This window comes from Herpailurus yagouaroundi, unplaced genomic scaffold, assembly GCF_014898765.1.
Source record: "Herpailurus yagouaroundi ecotype Mexico unplaced genomic scaffold, PumYag 187, whole genome shotgun sequence".
NCBI classification, from domain to species: Eukaryota; Metazoa; Chordata; class Mammalia; order Carnivora; family Felidae; genus Herpailurus; species Herpailurus yagouaroundi.
Window position 1 is genome coordinate 6,733,629 of NW_024412418.1, and position 23,215 is coordinate 6,756,843.

Here is a 23,215-nt window from a genome sequence, read left to right on the forward strand (position 1 = left end):
TTTTGTTTTTCTTTTTTCTTTCCAGCTGGGAAAAAAGGCCTCCCCAGACACACCTTTGCCCTGCTTACAAATGGGATTCAGGTCTCTTTGATATATAATCTCCAAAGCCACCCAGTAAATAGCCCTGTGTCTGCCCAACCTGCAGGCCACTCCCCAAAGCAGAGCTGGGGATTCTCTGGGGAGGGGCCGGCCACACCTCTGCCACAGAGAGGCTGCTTCCTGTCGGGGCAGGGCTTTGGGCGGGAAGGCTGTCCCTGTCCCTTACCATGGGAGTGTGAGAGGCCTAAGAGGGCACAGTCTTTCTTGTGCACGTTCTGGCTCCCTAGGTCTCAGAGTCTGGCCCTGAGAGTTCCGTCCCTAGGTCTCAGAAGTCACGGTGCAGGTGGTGATGTCCCCCCTCCTTCATGGGACCATGTCTGCCAATAGCGGCTGGCTCCTACGTGGCTTAGTGTTGGGGGAGCAGGAGAGGCTAGCCATAGCTAGCTCTGGCTTACCCAGGGCTTGGTTGATTCCATGATGCTTTGAAAGAGCCACAAGGAATCCATAGAAGGTCAGTCTCTGAACGTTGCTTAGTACCTCTTTGACAAGTGCTGGGGGTGGACAGCTAGAAGGGAGAATACAGATACGAGATTCAAAGACCAGCAAGTCTGACATCTTTCCATCCATACTTGAAGGCTTAGGAGGATGCCCAAAGCTGGGACTGAGGGACCCTGTGTTCCCTGGGGGTCCTAAAACCCTGGAGGAACATGGCAGATCTCTAGAGCAAGGCCTTGACTGTGGACAGAAAGGGCTGGCATGTTGCCTACCTGGTGCTTTCACTAGGGGAGTGGGAGGGAGGGAACAGGGAAGAGGCAGTGGATGGCAACCACATCTTGGAGGAGACCACAAACTGGCTGCTCTGTCTCTAAGGAGACTTTGTGCTACACGGGACAGCTTAACCCTCCCTCTCTGCAGAGTGAATTCTTTGTACAGTGAATGTTTTCCCCTTCTCTGTACAAAGCTAAGGCCAATCTATCTCCTGGCAAGGAGAAGGGGCCCAAGCTGGTCATCTACAGCTTGGAAGTGGCAGTGATCTTCCCTAAGTGAGCCACCTGGGATGTTGTTTGGTCAACAGCCCGGTCTGGGGCGGATGGCACTGTCCTCATTTATATATGACCATCAAGGGCTCTAGAAGCCCCGGATCCATCAGAACATCTGCTAGAGATCTGTTCCAGAGCCAGCAGCCCACAGTCCCTGGGGCTGAGGTGGGGGGTCTACGTACCCATTTCTTACCTGTACTTGTGCCGGTCACACAAGTTCTCCAGGCACTGGTAGAACAGTGATGCCTCCACTCCCTCCAACATACTAGCCTCGCCCAAGGTAGGTCGCTGGCGGTGTTGCCCACTGGATGATGTTGGCACAATCACTGTGTTGGGGTTCTTGCCTGCCAGCAGGTCCTGATAGATGGCAGCCACACTCTCCAGGAATTCTGAGTACCATGATTGGGGGGGAGGGGGTGGGCAGGTCAGGCAAGGAGGACACACTTCGTCCCTTCACTGGATCCTTCCTTTCCTGTTAACTCAGCTCCTCCCCAGCCTTGGCGCTCAGTGCTTGGTGGCTGGGAGCAGGAGCCCTCAACCTTGTGTGACCACCGCACTCATGAGCAATGATATGAACGTGTGTTTCAGCTCAGTGTCCCTCCTCCGGGGACTTGTTCCTAGACCAAGTAGAGGCCTTATTACATACTTTCAGAGCACCTGTGCTTCTTTGTAGCGCTTTTCCAACCATGAATTTTCTGAATAATTATTTGTTTGCTCTGCCTTCCAGCTGGAGCGGAAGATCCATGTATAAAGGTAGGGACTGTGCCTTGTCAGCCTTCCTGCCCCAGCACCTAACACAGTGCTGGGCACATATTAAATTCTATACATACTTTTTTTTTTTTTTTAACGTTTCTTTATTTTTGAGAGAGAGAGAGAGAGCATGACCGTGAGCGCATGAGCAGGGGGAGGGGCAGAGAGAGAGGGAGACATAGAATCTGAAGCAGGCTCCAGGCCCGAGCTGTCAGCACAGAGCCCGATGTGGGGCTTGAACTCACAAGCGTGAGATCATGACCTGAGCCGTAGTCGGAAGCTCAACTGACTGAGCCACCCAGGCGCCCTACACGTACCCTTTAAAGAGCTAACATGTGCACACTTCCACTGGTGAGCCCCATCTCCCTTGCGAGGCTGCTTGCTTCTCTGACTCCGGAAAGCATGGCGGAATACCAGGGTGGAAAAGAACGCCACAAGCTGCTCATTTGTTACACATTTGGAAGTGTTTGCAAATGTTAGGAGTCGAGCCAGTGTTAGTAACCAGTGACTTGTGGCCCATTTCACCGCTGACTGGCACACACTGCTGCTGGCCGGCCCTGGGGCATTGCGAGAAGGCCCGGAAGGATCTCCCAGACACAGCTCCTCCTTCTCCAGGGCCCAGGAGCTTCAGGGAAATGGGAAATAGATGCCTGCAGCTGTTAAGAGCAGGTGGCAAGACCCCAGGCTCCAGCCCCTGCTGGTTCAGGCCCTTGGGCTGCCATCAAGAAAACAGAATGTGGCGCCTGAGAGAGGCCAGGGCTGGCTGGGGCCACCGGTTGGCAGGGAGGCCATGTCCAGGCTCCAAGGACAGCCTTCTGTTTACTGGAAGAGCCCGTTTGAAACAAGTTTGTTTACGGACACAGTCAGCAATTTCTGAACCCGACACTCCATTAGATGTCGTTGTGTGCTCTGTGGGAGCTGGTGTCCGTTTGTATTTATTCATCTATTACACCTGATTCCAGAAAGGATTTAAAGGCACAGCTGGTGTGTATGGGGAGCAGAACGGGCATGTGAGTGAGACAGGACTGGTGTCTGCTTATTAAAAGCTGTGTGGGTGGGAGGATGTGTGCCCACACACGGGAGTCAGGGCCAAGGGAGATCACTGCCCCCTGGTGGCAGTGATACAGCACAGCGCCTAAGAGGACCGGCTCTGGAATGGGCCCTCCGTTCGGGTCTGGGCTCCACCACTCACTAGCTCTGAGACTTTGGCTCCTCACCTCTAAGCTTATCTCTGACAGGACCCATCTCTTAGGGCTGTCATAAGGATTAAAGTCAGTGCTCTGCCTGGCACATGGTAAGTTCTCGATAAATGGTGAATCTGTTGCGTACTGTTACAGTAGCGTGCATTGTTCTAGTCATTGCTATTAGCACCCAGATGGACTTGCCGCACTGCTGACTGCAAACACGGTGGTCTTCGTGACTTGAGGAGGCGGAGAGAGTAGGCTCCACAGACTGAATCTTGTGACCACCTGTGGGAACTAGACATCCTGCCCGGGCCCCACGGCGAAGCATGCCTCCACCGGAGGGAGTGGGGGAGGGAAATGTGTGTGCCAGGCACCAGATGGAAAGGGTACCAGGGCAGGACAGGCAGATGTGGCCCTGGCAGGAGCCACATGGGGCCCTGGAAAGCTCTCACCTGAGTAGTAAAACTGGATCTGGAAGGCAAAAAGGAAATCTGAAAAAGACATCAAGCAGTCCATGGCGTCATCCATGAGCACAATCCTGAGGGGGGAAAAAGAGAGAAGATGTGAGAGAATGTGTCTGGGGGTGGGGATGGGGAGCATGTCAGTGAGCTCCTTCTGGGGCTACAGTCTTTCTTGGCGCAGCAAGACACTCGGGAAAGGTCCCCAAAGCCAGCTCCTCCCAGTCACCTCACTTCTCCGTCACTTGGGCTCTGCCACCAAGCTGAACTGAGCACACGACCAAGGACAGGCTCCCGGGTCAGTCTCCGTGGCACCAGCTAGCGGATGGAGCAAGGGGAGGAAGGAGGCGGGGGGCATCAAGGAGAGGTGCAACTGTAATACAGCCAAGACTTCTTTTCATATACTTAAGCAGTAAATCCTTTCATCCAGCAGTGAGGACCATTTAGTTCAGAATAAATACAACTGGGCAGAAAAGGCAAAAAGAACAGCCAGGAAGCCTAAAGGGGTCTTGGCAAGTGGCACTGAGATTTAATACGCTTCCAAGGGCCTAAGCGACTACAGGCACCTCCGTCCTGGGACACAGAAGGCAGACAAGGGAAGAGGGTAGAGAGCTACCGGGGCCTCTGCACTTGAGAGGGTCAAAGAACACACCCCGTCTTGTGACGCCGTGGCGGCCATGCCTCTCCTTGCTCTCTGCTCCCACAAGCGGACCACCCCCTGGGTTCTCATCTCCAGGGCCCTCCCACCTCATAGGAAGAAAACCATCTGACTGATCAGACCATGGCCGTGTTCATACCGTGCTCAGGGTCTCATCCAGGAGGGCGCAGGAAGGGAAGGAAATCAGCACTTGCTGGGCTCTATCCATGTGCCAGGCAGGGTGCCAAAGCTATCTGCTGAAGGGGAGAGGGGCCCCCAACCTGTTTCTGACTGGCCCGACTGGCCTTCTCTTTCCTTTTTTACAAAACTGTTTTATTCTGCTCTCTTGTGTATTTTTGTTAATCTTTACCTCCTTGTGTCAGAGGATCCCCAAACTGGCACCTGGATCAGCTCCAGAGACAGCCAGCCAGCACTGCTCACCTCTGGTGGTGGGGGGAGGGGGGGGGCTTTAGAGGGAATATAACATAAGGTGTCCCTGCAATATGCAAGGCAGCTGGCCCTGGTTTCAGATCTCCGCGGAGAGAGAAAATGCTCCTATATCTAGTCTGTCTGTCTGTCTGTATTAATTAATTATTAAGGTAGGCTCCATGCCCAGCATGGGGCTTTAACTCACAACCTTGAGACCAAGACCTGAGCTGAGATCCGATTTACTGAGCCATCCAGGTGCCCCTCTTAGTCTTTAGTTCTAATAACGACAACAATAGAAGCAGCACGTACTGAGTACCTACTTCATAGCAGGCAACTGTGCAAGGTATTTAACTATATTAAATTTTCTCTCACAACATTCCTATGAGGTAGGCCTTGCAATTATGTACATTTTACAGGTGAAGGGACTAAGCAGAGAGGTCACCTTGCTGAGACCACATAGCTGATGAGTTTGCTCGACTCCACAGGCCATGGGACTTTCCATTAGGTCACACTGCCTCTTTTAAAATAAAGATACAGAATATAAACACTAACATTTTATTCCTTAATTTCTGTGGTTAACTTATCTTCTTTCTTTTCTCCTATATTTTAAGGGCTTACTATTCCTCATGCGTCTCTTGGGGAAGAAAAAGGCTGCCCCAACTACCAGAGTTGAGCATTCAAATTCTAGCTGGAAAAAATTCAAGGCCAGAGGGCGGGAAGGAGCAATGCTGCTGATGGTCACAGGAGGGCGCCCTGGTCCCTCCATCAGCAGCTCTTCGGACCAAATGCTGAGCCACAGACCAGGTAGTTGCCCCCATTTCTTCTTACCCATGAGAACCCAGGCAGGCAAAAAGGAAGCGAGAGGGCACAGAGCCCAGATTCTGATATCCGGATTGGGAGGGAGAGGCGCTAAAGGGCAGAGAGAAGTGGGGTAGGGCAGACCGGGGTTAGCAAAGACACCCAAACTTCAGAGGAAGAGCAAGCTCTCCCAGAGCACTCAGGCGGGTAGAGCCACCCCAAAGTTTTTCCGTCCCGGCTCAGCAGAGAAGAAAAAGATCCCCGAGGAAGGACGCCAGTGACCTTTCCTTCCTGCCCTACTCCCAGGACGGCTAAGAACCCGAATGGCCTGAAGTTAATTACTAGGGAAGAGCACTGGGCTGAGAACGTCCCCAAGCAGGAAACCACAAAGGGGAGTCAAAGCCTTTGAAGATGTTACTTGGCTTCTCTTCCTTATCATCAACCTGGACCCAGTGCTCCTGTTTATAGCAATTACCTCCACGCACTATATCTTTCTTTATCTATTTCTTCATTTATACGGAGATATAATTCAAGTACCATAAAATCCCTTTAAAAGTGTACGGTGTGTTTTAGTATATTCACAAAGTTGTGCAACCACCACCACTGTCTAATTCCAGAAGTTGTAATTCTTGCTAATCAGCATGCTCCCGAGACAGGCCCTGCCACACCAGGGCTTTGAAGCCAATTGCCGTAAGCATCGTCGTCCCTCAGCCACAGAGAGGACAAGAAGCTGCAAACAGGCCCGCCCTTCCAGCTTCGGAACTGGCCTGCAGCCTTCTGTCCGCGGCCATTCTGAACTATGAACATTAGCAGCCTCTTCTAAGACAGGCAGCTGGGGAGGAGGGAGAGCACAGCCGTCAGAGGGCAGGAGACCCACCATGTGAGCGTGTCAGCCTCAGCCCTGTGTGCGCGCTGGTCTCGACCCTGGCTCTCCGGTGGGCTGAAACGGACACCGGTCATGAGGGACCAGCAGGGTGGCTGGGGGAGGCAGACAGTGGCAGGGGCTCTCTTTTTGAGGGACATGTGGCCGGATCCCAGCAGCATGCGTGCAGAGGACAGAGGGGTTTTCTTGACTGCAGGCAGTGCGACTGACTGCCAAAAAGGCCAACTGGATCTCAGCTTTCATGAACGGCAAAACCACCCCCTACTCTGCTCAGTCAGAGACCTGGGAGTCCTCCGGACTTCCTGGAAACTGCCTCCCTTGCCCGACCCACAGCGATCACTCTCCAGGTCCAGCAATCCCACCCTAACATGTCTCCTGAATCTGCTGACTGCTGGCCACCTCCACAGCCACCGCCCGTGCCCGCCTCCGTGTCTTTCTCGTGGGCCACTGGATGACCTTCTGCCTGGCTTTCTGCAACTACCCTTGCCTCCTTCTACTTAAGTATCCACACTGTGGTCACAAAAATGGGTTTTTCTGATGTGAATTTGACCACTTTACAATTCTGTTTAAAGCCCTTCATGGGCTTCCCATTGACCTTAGAACAAGATCTGCCACTCTTATCCTGGCTTATGAGTCCACGTGATCTGCTCCGTCTCCCCTCACCCCCCACCCCTCTAGATGCACCGGAGGCCACAGGCAGCCTCCCTCGCTGTATTCCACACTGACCCTAACATTCTCCCCAGTGCTCCCTCCTTCCTCATGCCCTTCAGACCAGCCAGTCCTTCTACCTGTAATGCTCTGGGCCTTTCATGCCACTCTCCCCACCTATCTGATGCCCACTCATTCTTCACATCACGCCTCTTTGGGAAGCCTTCCCCACTCCAGGCTAGGTAGAGGTTGGCCTCCCTGCTACCAGCTTCCACGGTTCTCTGTGACCTCCTCACACTATTCGTGTTTGTCTTTGCCCGCAGACTATAAGATCTCCAGGTGATAACTCTGTTTCTCAGCTTGTTGCTTGATTCCAGGGCCTGGCGTGTGCAGGGCCCATAGTAGGCACTCAGTAAATATGTGGCTAAACGGAGAAGAGGGGCCTCAGCACTCTTTTCTTTTCTCCTCTCCAGGAGACACCTGGATACTACATTCAGTTCTGGACAGTCCATTTAAGGGGAATAAACTAGAGTCACGGAAGAGGGGGTCAGAGTGCTAGCGAGTCTATAAACCATGATATCAGACAAATGACTGCATTTTGATCCTTCAGCTTAGAAGAGAACTAGGGAAGAAGCACAGGCTGAGACCTGACTCTTGAAGGCCTGCCCCTGAGGAAGACGTCACAGGGATCGAAAGCTTGGTTCTGGAAGACCTCCAAACTGCCCAGCTCAGGGATTTTGGCTGCTTTGTGAAGGAGCGAGCTGCCTGTTGCTAGAGATATTCAAGCAGAAGCCTGAAGGTTTGTACTACTCAAAAGCATGAGAGCGCTTCCTCCAGCTCTGACAGACTGTGTCGTCCCAAGGGTGGCCAGAACTAACAGCTTTTCCGTTAGTGCTGGTTCTGAAGTTTGCTGTTTGGAGGACTGTGGCTGCAGAAAAGTCTGAAAGACTTAGAAAAATGCTCTTAGAAGCATCCTATGTTGCAGTGTCCATCTCCAAACTACTGCTCTGACCCATGAAAATTCTGGGCATCTGGCACTGGAATCTCGGAAGAACTGTGACAAGGCAGGCAGGAGGCTACAGGTCTGTCTTTGCTTTTGGTGACAGGGACGACCCCAGGCTGTGGGCCCTCGGTCCTGTGGGCAGCTCCTTCATCCTGAACTCAAACTTGTCAACACTCCCAGAGGGCTCACAAAGGAATCTCTTGGAAACGAGGTCATCCACATGTGCTGTTCTCCAGTTGATGGCAGTTGGCTCAACACCCCTTCCTGCCAGAGGCCTCCTGCTAACGTGCCAGCTGCTTCTGACACCTGGAGGAGCCGGGCGGCCACTGCTTTGAGGTGGAGCCAACAAGGCGCTGTTGCCAACAAGAGTCTGTACAAATCTATTGGATCATGGAAGGATCCTTGCAGGCCGTGCCTTAGGACTAGAGAGAGGGACTGTGGGAGAGAAGTAAAGGCAGTCCAGTTCAGGTTGGCTCTGAGCAGAACCATGTGAAGGGTGGAGTCCAGGGCAGGCAACTGGAATGAAGAAAGAACACTTGGCAGGGTCAGAGCTAATCCCGGGGGGCTGGCCCTTCTCTCCCTCCCTTGCTGACTTCCAACAGCTGGGATGGGCTGGCTGGCTGGGCGTTAAGTGGGTGCCAGGGAAGCAACAGCTTCCAGTCTGAATCTACCGACTTCCCAACTTTCTATTCACCCCCGGGTCAGTGTCCCTAGACAAATGACATGAGCTGCACCTGTTTACCTACAGTTCTGGGTTAGCAGCCCTGGGATCAAATCCCAGCTCCACCACTCACTGGCCACATTATCTTTTCTCTCTGAGCTTCATTATCCTCACCTGAGAAGAGGAGATAATCATAATTCCTATTTTATGGGATTCTTGTGAAAAGTCCCTATGATGTCCTGCGCTTAGTGTATGATGAACACTCACAAGTGTTAGTTGCTATCAATAAGTGTATTCTAGTTGGCTTAAGGTGCTGGAAGAACTCAAAATAGCAAGCAGAAATATAGCTCAGAGGAAGTAAGTGCTACCATCACTCAACCACGCAGAGGCTCTCGGGCGGAAGCCAGCTATCCAGTTTCGAGTCCACTTTGGGGGGAAGCCAGCCCTCGGCCAGGGCCAGAAAGAAGAGCCACCTTCCATGGCTGCACTGCTTTTAGGAGGTCACATGACCAGGGTCTCTCAGGGGTGAGGTGAGTCCCAAAGCCTGTTGGGCTCACAGTGCACCTTGGGGGACTGTCCTTTTGTATCCGGCCATGAGTGAAGTTGAAGCCACACGCTGGCCACCTTCCGCAGGTCGGGGGAAGAAGCTGCTGCCGAGGTTTCCTGGGACACTTCCTTAGGGTTGTGACACTTCCTCTTCTGGACTGTGTGGGATGCACCCCCATGTCGCACAAGCTGCCACAAGTCCAGGCCCGCAGAGGAGCTTGGGAGGTCTGGGTCATTGTTCTCCCCTGGCTCCAGCCTGGGGTACCCCAAACCCCACCTGCCCTGTAGTGCCTAAGCTTGATCCAGGGAGTGCAGACAATAAGACAACAATGGTTAATATTCATTAGGGGTTTACTGTGTCAGCAATATACAGCCATCATTTCATTTCCTGCTCATACTAATCCTATGAGGTAAGTCCAATGAATATCTTGCTGAGAACACAGAGGTTCAGAAACTTGGCCAAGGTTGCAGGTACAAGTGCAAGACTTGTCATTCAAACACAGGTCTCTCTGACTCTAATCACAGCTGCACCTGGAAAGAAACCGTAGGCTCTGTGCTCTCGAGTGGCAATAACATCTTCCTGCTGGTGGCGCTGTTCCTTCTCCCACTCCCGCAGTTTGTTAGCAAGTACACAGCGACTGCCCCCAGGAGGGCTGGAAGCTGAGGCCTCATCCGCTACACCCTGCAGAGAGCTGGAAGGCCCAGCAACAGCCATCCAAACCCCATTATCCCAGCCCCTCCCAAGAAGCCTTATAGTTAGGGGAGAACTGTTCCTCGCTCTTAGGATAAAGACCAAATCCAACGCATGGCCCTGGGAGGCCCTCATGTCCCCGTCTGGTCCCCAAACTCCTTAAACTCCAGAACCACTGGCTTCTCCAAGCTCCTCTAGGTCAGGACTGGTGAGAGCCTGGCTTCTTTTCCAGGCTGCCGATTTCCCCTAGACACTTTTTTCACCTGCCACTCATCGCTCCCTACCTCAGTGCTACCCGTGCCTTTTGTTTTAAATGAAATATTTAAAGCTTCAGGAAGTTACCCAGAACATAACAAAAACCTGTGTACCCCTGGCCAACGTCATACACCTTAACATTTTGCTCTCCTTGCTTCAATTTTTAAAGCTTTATAAAATGTTACACATGACGCTCAAGCCACCTGCGCGCCCTCCCTCATCCCATCCCTCTACACTTCTTCCTCTGAAATCACCACTGAAACTTGGCGGTTTAGCATCGCTCTACATGTTTCTCAATACTACATGAACTCACACAAATGCCTATATTCTTAAAACATGATCTAGCTTTGTGTTGCTTGCTTTCAAACTCTATGCATCATTCTGGAACTTGACGTTTTGAGACAGATCAGTGTTGGTGCATAGATTTCTACCTGTATCCATTTCAGCTGGTGTACAGAATTCTGTGGATGGTATGATGCTGCTGCACTTTATCCTTTCCTCTGCAGAGGGACTTGCAGAGCGTTCCAGTGGGAGCTACTACAAATAATGCTGCATATTTCCTTATAACAAGGGACACCTGTGAACTTCTTTAGATTTGCCTACATTGCCCCAAAGTGATAGTACCACTTTATGCTGCCACCAGCACTTTATGAGAGTTCCACATCCTCACCAACGCTGGTGTTATCAGACTTTAAAATTTTTGTCATTTGATGTGAAGTGGCATCTCAATTTCATTGGCCTTTCCCTGATTACTAGTGAGTTTGGGCATGAAAATATGCCCATATGCTTATTAGCTGTTAGAGTTTTCTGTGGATTGCCTGCTCATATCCTTGGGGTATTTTTCTACTGAGGTTCTTCATCTTTTCCTTATTGATTTGTAGGAGTTCTTTATAAAACTCTTTTTAGAAGAAAAAATTCTGCAGACCAATCTGTTGTTAGACATACACATAAATCTCCTCTTCTCGTCTCTCACTTGTCTTTCAGCTTTGTTTATGTTATCTTTGGTTGAACTGAAAATTTTAATTCTTTTTTTAAATTTATTAAAAAAAATTTTTTTTTAATTTTTTTTTCAACGTTTATTTATTTTTGGGACAGAGAGAGACAGAGCATGAACGGGGGAGGGGCAGAGAGAGAGGGAGACACAGAATCGGAAACAGGCTCCAGGCTCCGAGCCATCAGCCCAGAGCCTGACGCGGGGCTTGAACTCCCGGACCGCGAGATCGTGACCTGGCTGAAGTCGGACGCTTAACCGACTGCGCCACCCAGGCGCCCCTAAAAAAATTTTTAATGTTTGTTTATTTTTGAGACACAGCCCGTGCGCAAAGTGGGGGAGGGGCAGAGCGAGAGGGAGAGAGAGAATCCAAAGCAGGCTCTGTGCTGTCATTGTAGAACCTGATGCTGGGCTCAAACCCACAGAACTGTGAGATCATAACCTGAGCTGAAGTTGGACCCTCAACTGACTGAGCCACCCAGGTGCCCCGAAAGTTTATTTATTTATTTTGAGAGAGAGAGAGGGAGGGAGGGGCAGAGACAAAGAGAGAGAGAATCCCAAGCAGGCTCCATGCTGTCAGTGCAGAGCCTGATGCAGAACTCGAACGCACAGACTGGGAGATCATGACCTGAGCTGAAATCAAGAGTCAGATGCTTAACCAACTGAGCCACCCAGGCATCCCCTGAGAATTTTAATTCTTAATTCCCTGGTAGTCCTGGGGTTTAGGGATGGCTGGGGTTCAATTTGCCATCAGGGAATTCTTGCTTTCTATCTGATAATTCTCTTTGCTCTAGAAAGTCAGCTCTACTGCGGGGCAAGGACTGTATTTTTTCACTGCTCTGTTCTCAGCACCTGGAAGGTACTCGCAATGAACGCTGACTGAATGAATAAATGAATGCAATTTTTTTTTGCGGTCAAGTTGATCAATCTCGTCCACTGGGCTTGGGCTCTTCGTACCGTAAGAATTCTTTTACTACCTGTTGGCCATAAATATATTTTCCTCTATTCTCTTTTAAGAGTATTTTAGTTTTGCATTTCATATTTAGGCTTGTCATCTATGTGAAATTGACTTCTGAATATGAAATTGACTTCTGAATATGATATGGAGTAGGAATCTAACTTGATTTTTCCCTATGTGAATAACCAACTGCCGCATCAATTCTTCTTGAATTGATCCCCTTTCCCTACTGCTCTGCAATATTGCTTCTTTATAGGGGCGCCTGGGTGGCTCAGTTGGTTAAGCGTCCGACTTCGGCTCAGGCCATGATATCACGGTCCGTGAGTTCAATCCCTGTGTCGGGCTCTGTGCTGACAGCTCAGAGCCTGGAGCCTGCTTCGGATTCTATGTCACCCTCTCTCTCTGACCCTCCCCATTCATGCTCTGTCTCTCTCTGTCTCAAAAATAAATAAACATTAAAAAATTTTTAAAAAGTATTACTTCTTTATAGATCAACTTTTTAAAGCTTTAAAAAAATTTTTTTTTCATGTTTTTATTTATTTTTGAGTGATACTGTTAGATGGCAAGTCAGAGCTGGGGAAGATATCCAGGCAGAAAGCTATTGTAGGGGAGAGGCATAAAGAAAGACACCAAGAAAGCATAAAGCTGTATTGTCATGCACGGTATGAAGTCTGGCATATAGAAGATGCTTAGGAAACAGCTGAAAAATGAATACAGGAATCAATCCCCATTTACCAGTTATACTTTTCTAAAATAGGTAATATTTTTTGAGGGCTGTGTGACAGGCATTTTACATGCATTATCTCATTAAATCCTCAAATCAATTTTATGAGGCAGGTGTTACAATTATTTCCATTTTACAGATGAAGAAACTGAGGCTTAGAGAGACTGCTCACTGTCATAGGCCAGTAAGTGAAAGAATTTGGGATTTGAATCCAGGGCTGTCTGGCTCCAGCACCTGAGTCCTGCCTTTGTGACACAGGGACCAGCTGAAAAGTGAACCGCTTAAATTGGGATGAGTTACTAGGTCTGAACTAGATTCCTTAGGAGTTTGTGTGTTTTCCAGGCATTGTCTGTGTCTAGCACATATTATTACTCACTAGAAATCTGGCCTTCAGGGAGGGAGATGTGAGGTAAATTGTGTTTTAAAATGACAAGGGAGAGAATGAAATGTAAATCCTTTTGATGGGATCGATTCTAAAATGCCAGAATCAGACTGGCTTTCAATGCACTAAATCAATATTCCTCAAAGTGGATGGCCATTAGCATCACTGGAATATGAGTGTTGGAGCCCCACCTCAGATCCCCTGAACTCTGGGGATGGAGTCTGCCATCTGTGGTTTAATAAGCCCCGCAGGTGACCCTGTGTCAACTTGCACCCTGAACGGGTTACAGGTGTGAGGGTCCTCTTGGCCCAGCAGGGAGGAGGCCAGAGCCTGCAGGCTGATCACGGGCAAAGTCATCTTTACTGACTTTTTGTCATGTGTATATTATTTTCTGAGTGTTCTGAAGTGAAAAAAGGCCAGAAATAACTGCCTTAGGGGGCTGGCAAATTTCTTGTTTATTTTATTTTTTTAAAATTTTTTAATGTTTATTTATTTTTGAGAGAGTGACAGAGACAGAGCATGAATGGGGGGCAGGGGGCAGAGAGAGAGGGAGACACAGAATCAGAAGCAGCCTCCAGGCTTCGAGCCTCGGCACAGAGCCCGATTCAGGGCTCGAACTCACGAACCGTGAGATCATGACCTGAGCTGAAGTCGGATGTCTTAACTGACTGAGCCACCCAGGCGCCCTTCTTCTTGTTTATTTTTAAAAATCTGGTAATAATAATAATGCCAACATTATTTTAACGGCAAGAAACTATTACTTATTGAATGTCTACAATGTGCTAATATGCATATATTCATAAAATATATATATTTTTGAAACCAATTTGACAATAAATTTCATATATTTAAAAAATAAATAAAATAAAATAAAATATATATTTTTTCTAGTTGTTGAAAGTTACACTGTCCTCGGAGTGAGTTAGTATTATTCCCCATTTTACAGATATGGACACAAGCCTTAGAGAAGTTATGAGAAATCCCCAAGGTCATCCAGTTAATGGGGCCCCAGTGGCACGTACATCCAGGTCTTTCCAATGCTATGATGCTTGTGCTCTTATAGGTCAGGGTTAAGACTACTACTTCTAACATTGAAACTTTACTCTGTGCCAGGCATTGTTTTAAGCACATTATGTACTTCTTCAATTATTACAACTATTATTATTTCCATTTGATAAATGAGGAGAATGAGGCTCAAAAAACAAAACAAAACAAAACAAAACAAAACAAAACAAAACAAAACAAAACAACTTTCCCAAGGGCACAAGCTGGTGGACTGTGAAACCAGGATTTGAACTCAAGAAGTCTGGCTCGAATTGCCAGACACGGCAAGGTGCTTCTCACCTTCAGGAAAGCCTCCCGGTCCAAGGAGGAGGGAGACAGAGATGCTGTGGTGATCATTTAAGGATAAAACTTCTGATGACCCCCCCCCCCCCCACTGCTACAGGAATGTGCGAGGTGGAGGGCGTCTGGGGCTAGGCCTGTCTTGCAGCCCATTTGCCATCTTTCCTGTGCCTCTGGCTCACACCTGCTGCCCCAGGGCCTGGCCGCGGTGCTTGCCGTCCATGAGTCAGGCACACGTGGAGACGCCGTGCCCCCGAACAGGCTCTGCTGTGCAGCTGCGTGTGGATTACATTCTTCCATGCACACATCATCGCAGCCTGGAGCCTCCTTCTGTGGCCTGTCCCCAGACCTCAGGGCCCTGAGAAAAGTAAGCCCAGCCATGACATGGGAGAGTGCGATGCCTCTTCTAGCAACAGTAACTGCCTTGGAGGCCTAACCACCTCCATTTGCGATTTTGATCAGAAGCCTGGCCTTGTGTGAGGAAGTTGGGATCTTGATCTTTGCGACAAAGTAAGAATAGCTTACGCCATCAGAGAGCACTTTCTGGGATATAGACAAGTTTTGTACCCACACGCCAGCTGGAGTGGAGTGAGCAAAGAATGGCATTGGGGAGGCGGGGTTGACACAAAGCCTAATACATGGGAGCAAACTAACTTCCCCTGGTTCTGAATTTACCTCTAACTTCTTTTTATTTTATTTTATTTTTTATTTTTATATATTTTTAAATGTTTATTTTTGAGAGAGAGAGAGAAAGAGAAAGAGAGAGTGTGTGAGCAGGGGTGGGTGGGCAGAGAGAGGGAGACACAGAATCGAAAGCAGGAAGCAGCTTTTCTGAGCTGTCAGCACAGAGCCCGATACTGGGCTCAAACTCTTGAAGTGTGAGATCATGACCTGAGCCAAAGTCAGACGCTTAAACAACTGAGCCACCCAGGTGACCCTCACCTCTAATTTCATAGCCAGCATCCTGAGGATTGTCCTAGGCCCTTCTGTTGTTTCTACCTGCATTCCCATAATCCCCTCACACTGCTACCAGCATGGACTATCAAACAGCAGGCTTCCTGGAGGGGATAAGCTTTGCTTCCAGCCACAGCTAGGGGGATACCACTGCTGAAGTCTGTTGGTATCAATAATTGTAAGAATCCGAGCATTTTAGATGACTGTGTTACTTCTATTCTTTTTTTATTTAAAAAATTTTTAAATTTACATCCAAGTTAGTTAGCATATAGTGTAATAATGATTTCAGGAGTAGATCCCAGCGATTCATCCTCTATGTTTAACACCCAGTGCTCATCCCAATAAGTGTCTTCCTTAATGCCCCTTACCCATTTAGCCCCCCACCACAACCCCTCCAGCAACCTTCAGTTTGTTCTCTGTATTTAAGAGTCTCTTATGTTTTGTCCCCCTCCCTGTTTTTTATATTATTTTTGCTTCCCTTCCCTTATGTTCATCTGTTTTGTATCTTAAACTCCACACATGAATGAAGTGATATTTATCTTTCTCTAATTTTGCTTAGCATAATACCCTCTAGTTCCATCCACGTAGTTGCAAATGGTAAGATTTCATTCTTTTTGATTGCCGAGTAATACTCCATTGTCTATATATACCACATCTTCTTTATCCATTCATTGGTCAATGGACACTTGGGGTCTTTCCATACTTTGACTATTGTCAATAGTGCTGCTATAAACATTGGGGTGCATGTGCCTCTTCGAAACAGCACACCTGTATTCTTTGGATAAATACCTAGTAGTGCAATTGCTGGGTTGTAGGGTAGTTCTATTTTTCATTTTTTGAGGAACCTCCATACTGTTTTCCAGAGTGGCTGCACCAGTTTGCATTCCCACCAGCAGTGCAAAAGGGTTCCTCTTCTCTGCATCCTCACCAACACCTGTTGTTGCCTGAGTTGTTAATGTGTGCCATTCTGACAGGTGTGAGGTGGTATCTCACTGTGGTTTTGATTTGTATTTCCCTGATGATGAGTGCTGTTGAGCATTTTTTCATGTGTCTGTCAGCCATCTGGATGTCTTCTTTGGAAGAGTGTCTATTCACGTCTTTTGCCCATTTCTTCACTGGATTATTTATTTTTTGGGTGTTGAGTTTGAGAAGTTCTTTATAGATTTTGGATACTAACTCATCTGATATGTCATTTGCAAATATCTTTTCCCATTCCACTGTTGCCTTTTAGTTTTGCTGATTGTTTCTTTTGCTGTACAGAAGCTTTTTATCTTGATGAGGTCAGAATAGTTCATTCTTGGTGTTATTTCTTTTTTTTTTTAATTTTTTTTTTTTTTTTTTTTTTTGGAGACAGAGAGAGACAGAGCCTGAGCAGGGGATGGGCAGAGAGAGCGGGAGACACAGAATCTGAAGCAGGCTCCAGGCTCTGAGCTATCAGCACAGAGCCTGATGCGGAGCTCAAACTCACGGACTGTTAGATCATGACCTGAGCTGAAGTTGGACGCTTAACCACTGAGCCACCCAGGCGCCCCACTTGGTGTTACTTCTAATCTTGAGTGCTTACACATATCAAATTGTTTGGAAGGGTCTGGAAGTTGGGTGGGGCAAGTGCAAAGCTGAGGCTGCTAGGGGTTGAAAATCCTACAGAAGGTCACCCTCATTAACTTGCCACCAACCTTTCAGGAAAGGAGGACAGTAACTGTTCTGGAGTGACAGAAACCAAGGTGAGATGTCACAGAGTGGTGGCAGACAGTGACTGAGGCCCAAAGGGGTCCTCTTCTACACCTAATGTTAAGCTCCTTGAGGGGAAGAACAGCATCTATTCATCACTGTATCCCCAGTGTACATAATCGCTCCTGGCATTCAAGAAATACCTGATGGAATGAAGTACTGCTACAACATGGGTGAACCGTGAAAACACTATGCCAAGTGCAAGAAGCTAGTCACAAAGGACCACATACTATATGATTCCACTCATTTTAAATGTCTAGAATAGGCAAATTTATAGAGACAGAAAGTAGATTAGTGGTTGCCCAGGGCTGGGGAGGAGGGAAGGATTGGGGAGTAGTGGCTAAGGACTGCAGGATTTCTTTTGGGGGCAATTAAAATATTCTAAACTTGATTGTGCTGATGGATACGAATGTACTCTGTGACTATAATAAAAGCCCATTGAATTTTGTTTTAAGTAGGCTTCATGTCCAGCACAGAGCCCAATGCAGAGCCCAATGTGGGGCTTGCACTCATGACCCTGAGATTAAGACCTGAGCTGAGATCAAGAGTTGGACCAGAAACCCCAAGCTGTTAAAAATTTTTAATGAATATATAAATGAATGAATGAACAAATGAATATAGGATACAGTGGCTGATGTTTGTTCTTCGAGTTACTGAGAATCATGGACTATTTGAACTACGTAAAATGCCTGACAAGCGATGTCATTCATATGTTCATTTAATCGGGAGACACTTAATGGAGTGTCTAGCACGTATCTAGGTACTGGTCTGGGCAACAGGGATCCAGCAGCAAATAAGACTGGTATAGATTCTGCCTGCCCTCATGGAGCTTACACTTACTGGGAGCTTACTTACACTCACGGTTCCTTTTCTCTAGGAAGATTTGTTAGAGATCACAGCTGATTTTTATTATTCAGCTATGTAGAAATCATAGTACAGTCTTTAAAGAGTTTTTTCCCCCCAAATTTGGGGCTCAATCTTCCTTAAAATAATCTGACCTCAAGGAGCACTATCATTGGAAATCTGAAGGTAACTCCAGCTGGCTGCTCTTAAATTACAAGAGATAATCTCCCACATTTTATTGTCAACTATGGAAAAAAAAAATCTAGATGTCCTTTGGATAGCAGATCAGTTAAAATGATAAAATCCGAATTGCTGCTTTTACCAGGGGCCAAGTGCCACTGGAAAAGGTAAGTATCCACTGGACAACGCAGGGAAGAAGATTTTGGTTGCGTGACCACTAAACAAGTTTTGCACATGACCAGCAAAATCAGCGTGTGAGCTGTGAACTGCAGAACAGCCCGCCCCGGTGTGAGGCTGGAGTCTGTCGCTGGCAGCGGAGGGGATGGTTGGCTCACCTCAGAAGGACTCAGATGGTTCTTGGTGCAGCGTAGCCAGTGCAGCTGTGGTGTCAGTGGGTCAAACCACCACGCAGAAATGATTTCACAAGATGAGCAGGCAGGAGGGTGAGGAGGTTAAGGGCAAAGTCTGTGGATTCAGGCAGCCCTGGGTTCAGGTCATGCCTCTGCTACTTACAAGCTATCAGTAAATTCAGGCCACATACTTGACCTCTTTAAGCCTTAATTTCCTCTTTTTTTTTTTTTTTTAATTGAGGTATATCAGTTTCCTCTTGAGTAAAATAGGAAGGTAACAGTTTTTATAAGGATTAAGTGAGGTAATTAAGGTAAATGAATTTAAATGAAATAATGAAGGTAAATGCATACACTATGCTTGAGGTAAGATGGACATTAAAAAATATTATTAAGACTTTACTTTTGGGGTACCTGGGTGGCTCAGTCGGTTAAGCAGCCGACTTCGGCTCAGGTCATGATCTCACAGTCCGTGAGTTCGAGCCCCGCGTCGGGCTCTGTGCTGACAGCTCAGAGCCTGGAGCCTGCTTCAGATTCTGTGTCTCCCTCTCTCTCTGATCCTCCCTTGTTCATGCTCTGTCTCTCTCTGTCTCAAAAATAAATAAACATTAACAAAAAAAAAGACTTTTGGGGTGCCTGGGTGGCTCAGTCAGTTGGGTGTCCAACTTTGGCTCAGGTCATGATCTCACGGTTCATGAGTTTGAGCCCCGTGTCAGGCTCTGTGCTGACAGCTCAGAGCCTGGAACCTGCTTCGGGTTCTGCGTCTCCCTCTCTCTCTGCCCTCCCTGCCCCGCCCTCTGTCTCTCTAAAAAATAAACATTAAAAAGTTAAAAAAGAAAAACAAGACTTTACTTTTTAGAGCAGTTTTAGGTTCACAGCAAAATGGAGGGGGAGGTGCAGAGATTTACCACATACCCCCCATCCCCCAACTCTTGCATAGCTTCCTCCATATCAACACCTGCACTGCACTGGAGTGGAACCTTTGTTACAATTGATGAAGCTACACTGACACAACATGATCACCCAGAGTTCATACTTTACATTACCCTTCATGTGTACTTTTGGGACAGATGTACAATGACATGTATCTATCATGTGTAGTACAATGCAGAGTATTTTCCTAAAAATCCTCTTTTCTGGCAATTTCAGACAACACAATTTTGAAATTCTTCCATTTGCCACCTTAGGTCAAATTTCGTGTCAAGTAAAAGGTAATTGAGGCACAGTCCAACTACCTCATTTGGTTAAAATGGGAATGACCATGAAATCAAACGCAGAAATAAGGGGGTTCAAACTATTTCTGCCAAGTCTTCCTGGTTCTGGACTAATCTTGAAAATCTTCTTTCAGCATAAATAATATCATTTATCCTTCTCTTAATTGGGCTTCATCACCTCCATACCTTTCCAGTCTCCAACCTCAATCTATGCCTTCATTCACTGGTCACTGCCAACTCTTGCCCCTTCGTTTCTCAGAATATCCTCTAGAGACTTTGTGTGTGTGTGTGTGTGTGTGTGTGTGTGTGTGTGTGTGTGTGTGTGTCTTCATCTCACCACCCCCCAGCTCTGTCTGCAGACCCTAAGGCCCCCCACAGAAACCACAAAGGATCATTTGGCTTCCCTTGGGAAAGGCAGAAAGTGAGCATTATGTTTTGGGGCAAATCTCAAACAGACCCCTCTCCAAATGCCAGTTTCTCCCTAATGGTTTTGTATTTTTCCTAATGGTTTGCTTGTTTGTGTGTATACATTTCAGGTTTCTCTAAGAAGTCCTGGCCCGCAGAGGGCTGAGTTAGCTTCTAGAGCCCAGGGCACATACCTGGCTGCTTTCTGAGTGAGCTCCAGGGGGAAATCCGGGCACAGCAGTTGCAGCAAACAGTGATATTCTCTCATGGTCAGCAAATCTGAAGTTGAAATGGAGAGGAACACATTAGGTCCTTGCGTGTGAAGTCATTGCTCTTTGTTTGGCCATTTCATGGGTTTCAGACCTAGCCTCGGTAGAGCTGCTCTTGTAAAGGTGAGTTAGTGCTAGCTACTAACCTCTTAGTGAGATTCTAAGATCAATGTTTCTACAAAGTTTTTCCCGGGTGGAAGGTACCCAGCTACAACATTTTGGCTAACGGAGCTTCCCTGGTTTGAAAAATGGTCGGGTGAGAAGGGAACAAGAGGGATACCTTGATCCACATTCTTAGTCTGGTTTTCCTTGTGTATGAAAATCTACAAGAACGAGTCATTTCAAAGCTGGTTAAATCTGCTGAAATTCTCTGGCATGGTAGCATTCACCATAACATGACCAAAGACCATCCACGGATATCTGGAAGCACTACTAAGGCAAACTCAGTCTTTCAATATATGGAGAAGAATCCATCACAGCAACCCACAGACCTTATTACTCTGTCATCCAGTATTGCACAGCCTGGCTTCTTTTGGATGCCTGCACAAAAATCTGGCCATTCTATTATGGGAAACCAAGACAAAGGTTCAAGATATACAATCAAGGCAACCAGATGATTCCTGATATACAGAAGCAGTGCCCTGGGAGAGATGAGCCAGGATGAGGCTCTGCAGCCCAGCAGCAAACCCAGAGATGCAAATCTCAGGGAGGTCTCTCGGCTCCCAAGGGAGAGGAAATACACTGATGTGTAAAGGTTGTTTTGTTATTACATGTACCAAAGCTAAAAGATTTTAGAACAGCCAGGCAATCCGCAAGTATTCTGTATACCAAAGCATTTCAAATATGGAAGAACAAGCTAATGGTAAAGCAACAGCAGGCAACCTGGAAGCCATCCTAACTGGGAGAATGAGTGAGACAAGGGAATCCAGAGGGCATGGCCACATTTGGGGAATGAAGATGATGATCATAGGCACTTGGTTTCTTTGGACCCAAGTTAGCCCAAGCCACAGGCATCCAGATCTCCTGCCCTGCTAGTTTGGTTGATGCTTTTCCAAGATAAAAACCCCAAATCTCCAGGGACAGGCCTGGGTTCCTACTACTTTTTCATCAAAGCTCAATTCAAGGTGGGGGCAGAGAGTTAAACTAACCACACTGCCAAAGTCAGGGTCACCAAAGCAACAGGCTCAGTGCCAATGTAGGTCAAAGGATCAAGATGGCTTTTGTGGCCTTCGTCTTGGCCACAGTGGGGTGTGCACTTTCCTCTCCTCACTCGCCTGACCTCGGGCACAGCCTGGTAGGAGGTTTTGCTCATCAAAGGATGGTGTAATAGCCACTCACGGTCTTACAGCTTTAAGGTAAGGGGCAGGAAAGGTGAAGAAAGGGGAGAAAAGCTATTGAATATAACGGATTCCCACATTATTCTCACTCCAGAACTCCCTGTGTAAAGAGGAGTGACTTCTGGAAGGAAGTAAATACACGCATACCTTGGAGATACTGTGGGTTTGGTTCAGAACACCGCAATAAAGCAAACATCCCAACAAAGTGAATCAAATGAATTTTTTGGTTTTCCAGTGCATGTAAAAGTAATGGTTATGCTAAGCTGCAATCTATTAAGTGCGCAATAGCATTATATCTAAAAAAAAGTACATGCCTTAGTTTAAAAATACTTTATTGCTAAAAAATGCTAACCATCATCTGAGCTTTCAGCAAGTTGTAATCACTGATCACAGATGACCACAACAATAATGAAAAGGTTTGAAATATTGTGAGAATTACCAAAACATGACACAGAGACACAAAGTGAGCAAATGCTATTGGAAAAATGGCGCCGATGGACTTGCACAATGCAGGATTGCCACAAACCTTCAATTTGTAAAAAAATGCAATGTCAGCGAAGCACAAACAGGTCTATAAAAGAAAATGCTATCTTTGAATCATCATTGCTTTCCTCGGCTAATTGGTGGATGTATCTGATCATTCTTAGGGGGTCAAAGTGTTTCACAGAAATTCACATTTGTCCCCCAAAGTTACCCACAAGATATCCTTGGGAAGATAAATCAGTGAAGGAATACGGGAAGCCTAGAGGACTGTGTAACTCCCACACTGAGTCAAGAAAGACAAGGTTGGGTATCAATCTCAGCCTCCTGGTTTCCAGACCCTCAGCTCTCTTTAGGTTCTTGATGACATTCTAACTCATGTACTTCAAATAGTTGCTTCCAAAGATAGAAGGATGATTTACAAAAATCATTTTGTATTTCTCTAATGCAACAACAGCTCTTGGAAATACTAAATATATCAGAATAACAGAATACAGCTTGTTCACCACTTCTGGAACTTGACTTTCCCAAATGGAAAATGAGGAAGATAAAGAGATGAATGAAAATCTAGGCAAATAGAGAACTTTTGCCACCTTCATTGTGGAAGACAGCAGTTCTACTTCTACTAATGTAGTGGCTGGATATTTTGAGAGAGAGGCATTTGCTGCTCGGAGATACTCCTCAGTTGAGTAGTGGGTATTTGGGAGAATGGCAAGTGGTCACGCTTGTTCCAAAATCAGAACACCGATGAGCAAACAGGAGCTGGCCGCTTCCTGTCTCTCAGGCTAGGGTTCAACCCTTAGCTCTGCAATTTACCAGTTACGCAACCGCGGGCAAATTGCTCAATCTCTCTAAATCTCAGTTTCTCATCTATAAAATGGGAATGATGACACTTACCTTTCAGGGTTGAAGTCAAGATTAAAAGAGAGGATGTCTATAAAGTACTTAGCAGAATGTCTACAACATAGTAACACCAAACAGTGGGGGATATTTTAGTTTTGTTTTTAAATGCTGGGGGCAAAGACAGGTGAGAA

General features: G+C 47.2%; 1 protein-coding gene across 4 annotated transcripts in view; it reads right to left on the minus strand.

The window, feature by feature from the left end:
• The window catches only part of CSTPP1 (centriolar satellite-associated tubulin polyglutamylase complex regulator 1), a 197,639-nt gene that overhangs the window by 5,123 nt on the left and 169,301 nt on the right, over nt 1-23,215 (minus strand). For all 4 annotated transcript variants that reach the window (XM_040495278.1, XM_040495277.1, XM_040495280.1 and 1 more), the window contains exons 4-7: nt 20,290-20,374; nt 3,466-3,551; nt 1,273-1,468; nt 495-604 (exon numbers count right to left, since the gene is read on the minus strand). In XM_040495278.1, coding sequence (XP_040351212.1) covers nt 495-604; nt 1,273-1,468; nt 3,466-3,551; nt 20,290-20,374 — 477 coding nt within the window. The remainder of the gene's footprint in view (nt 1-494; nt 605-1,272; nt 1,469-3,465; nt 3,552-20,289; nt 20,375-23,215) is intronic.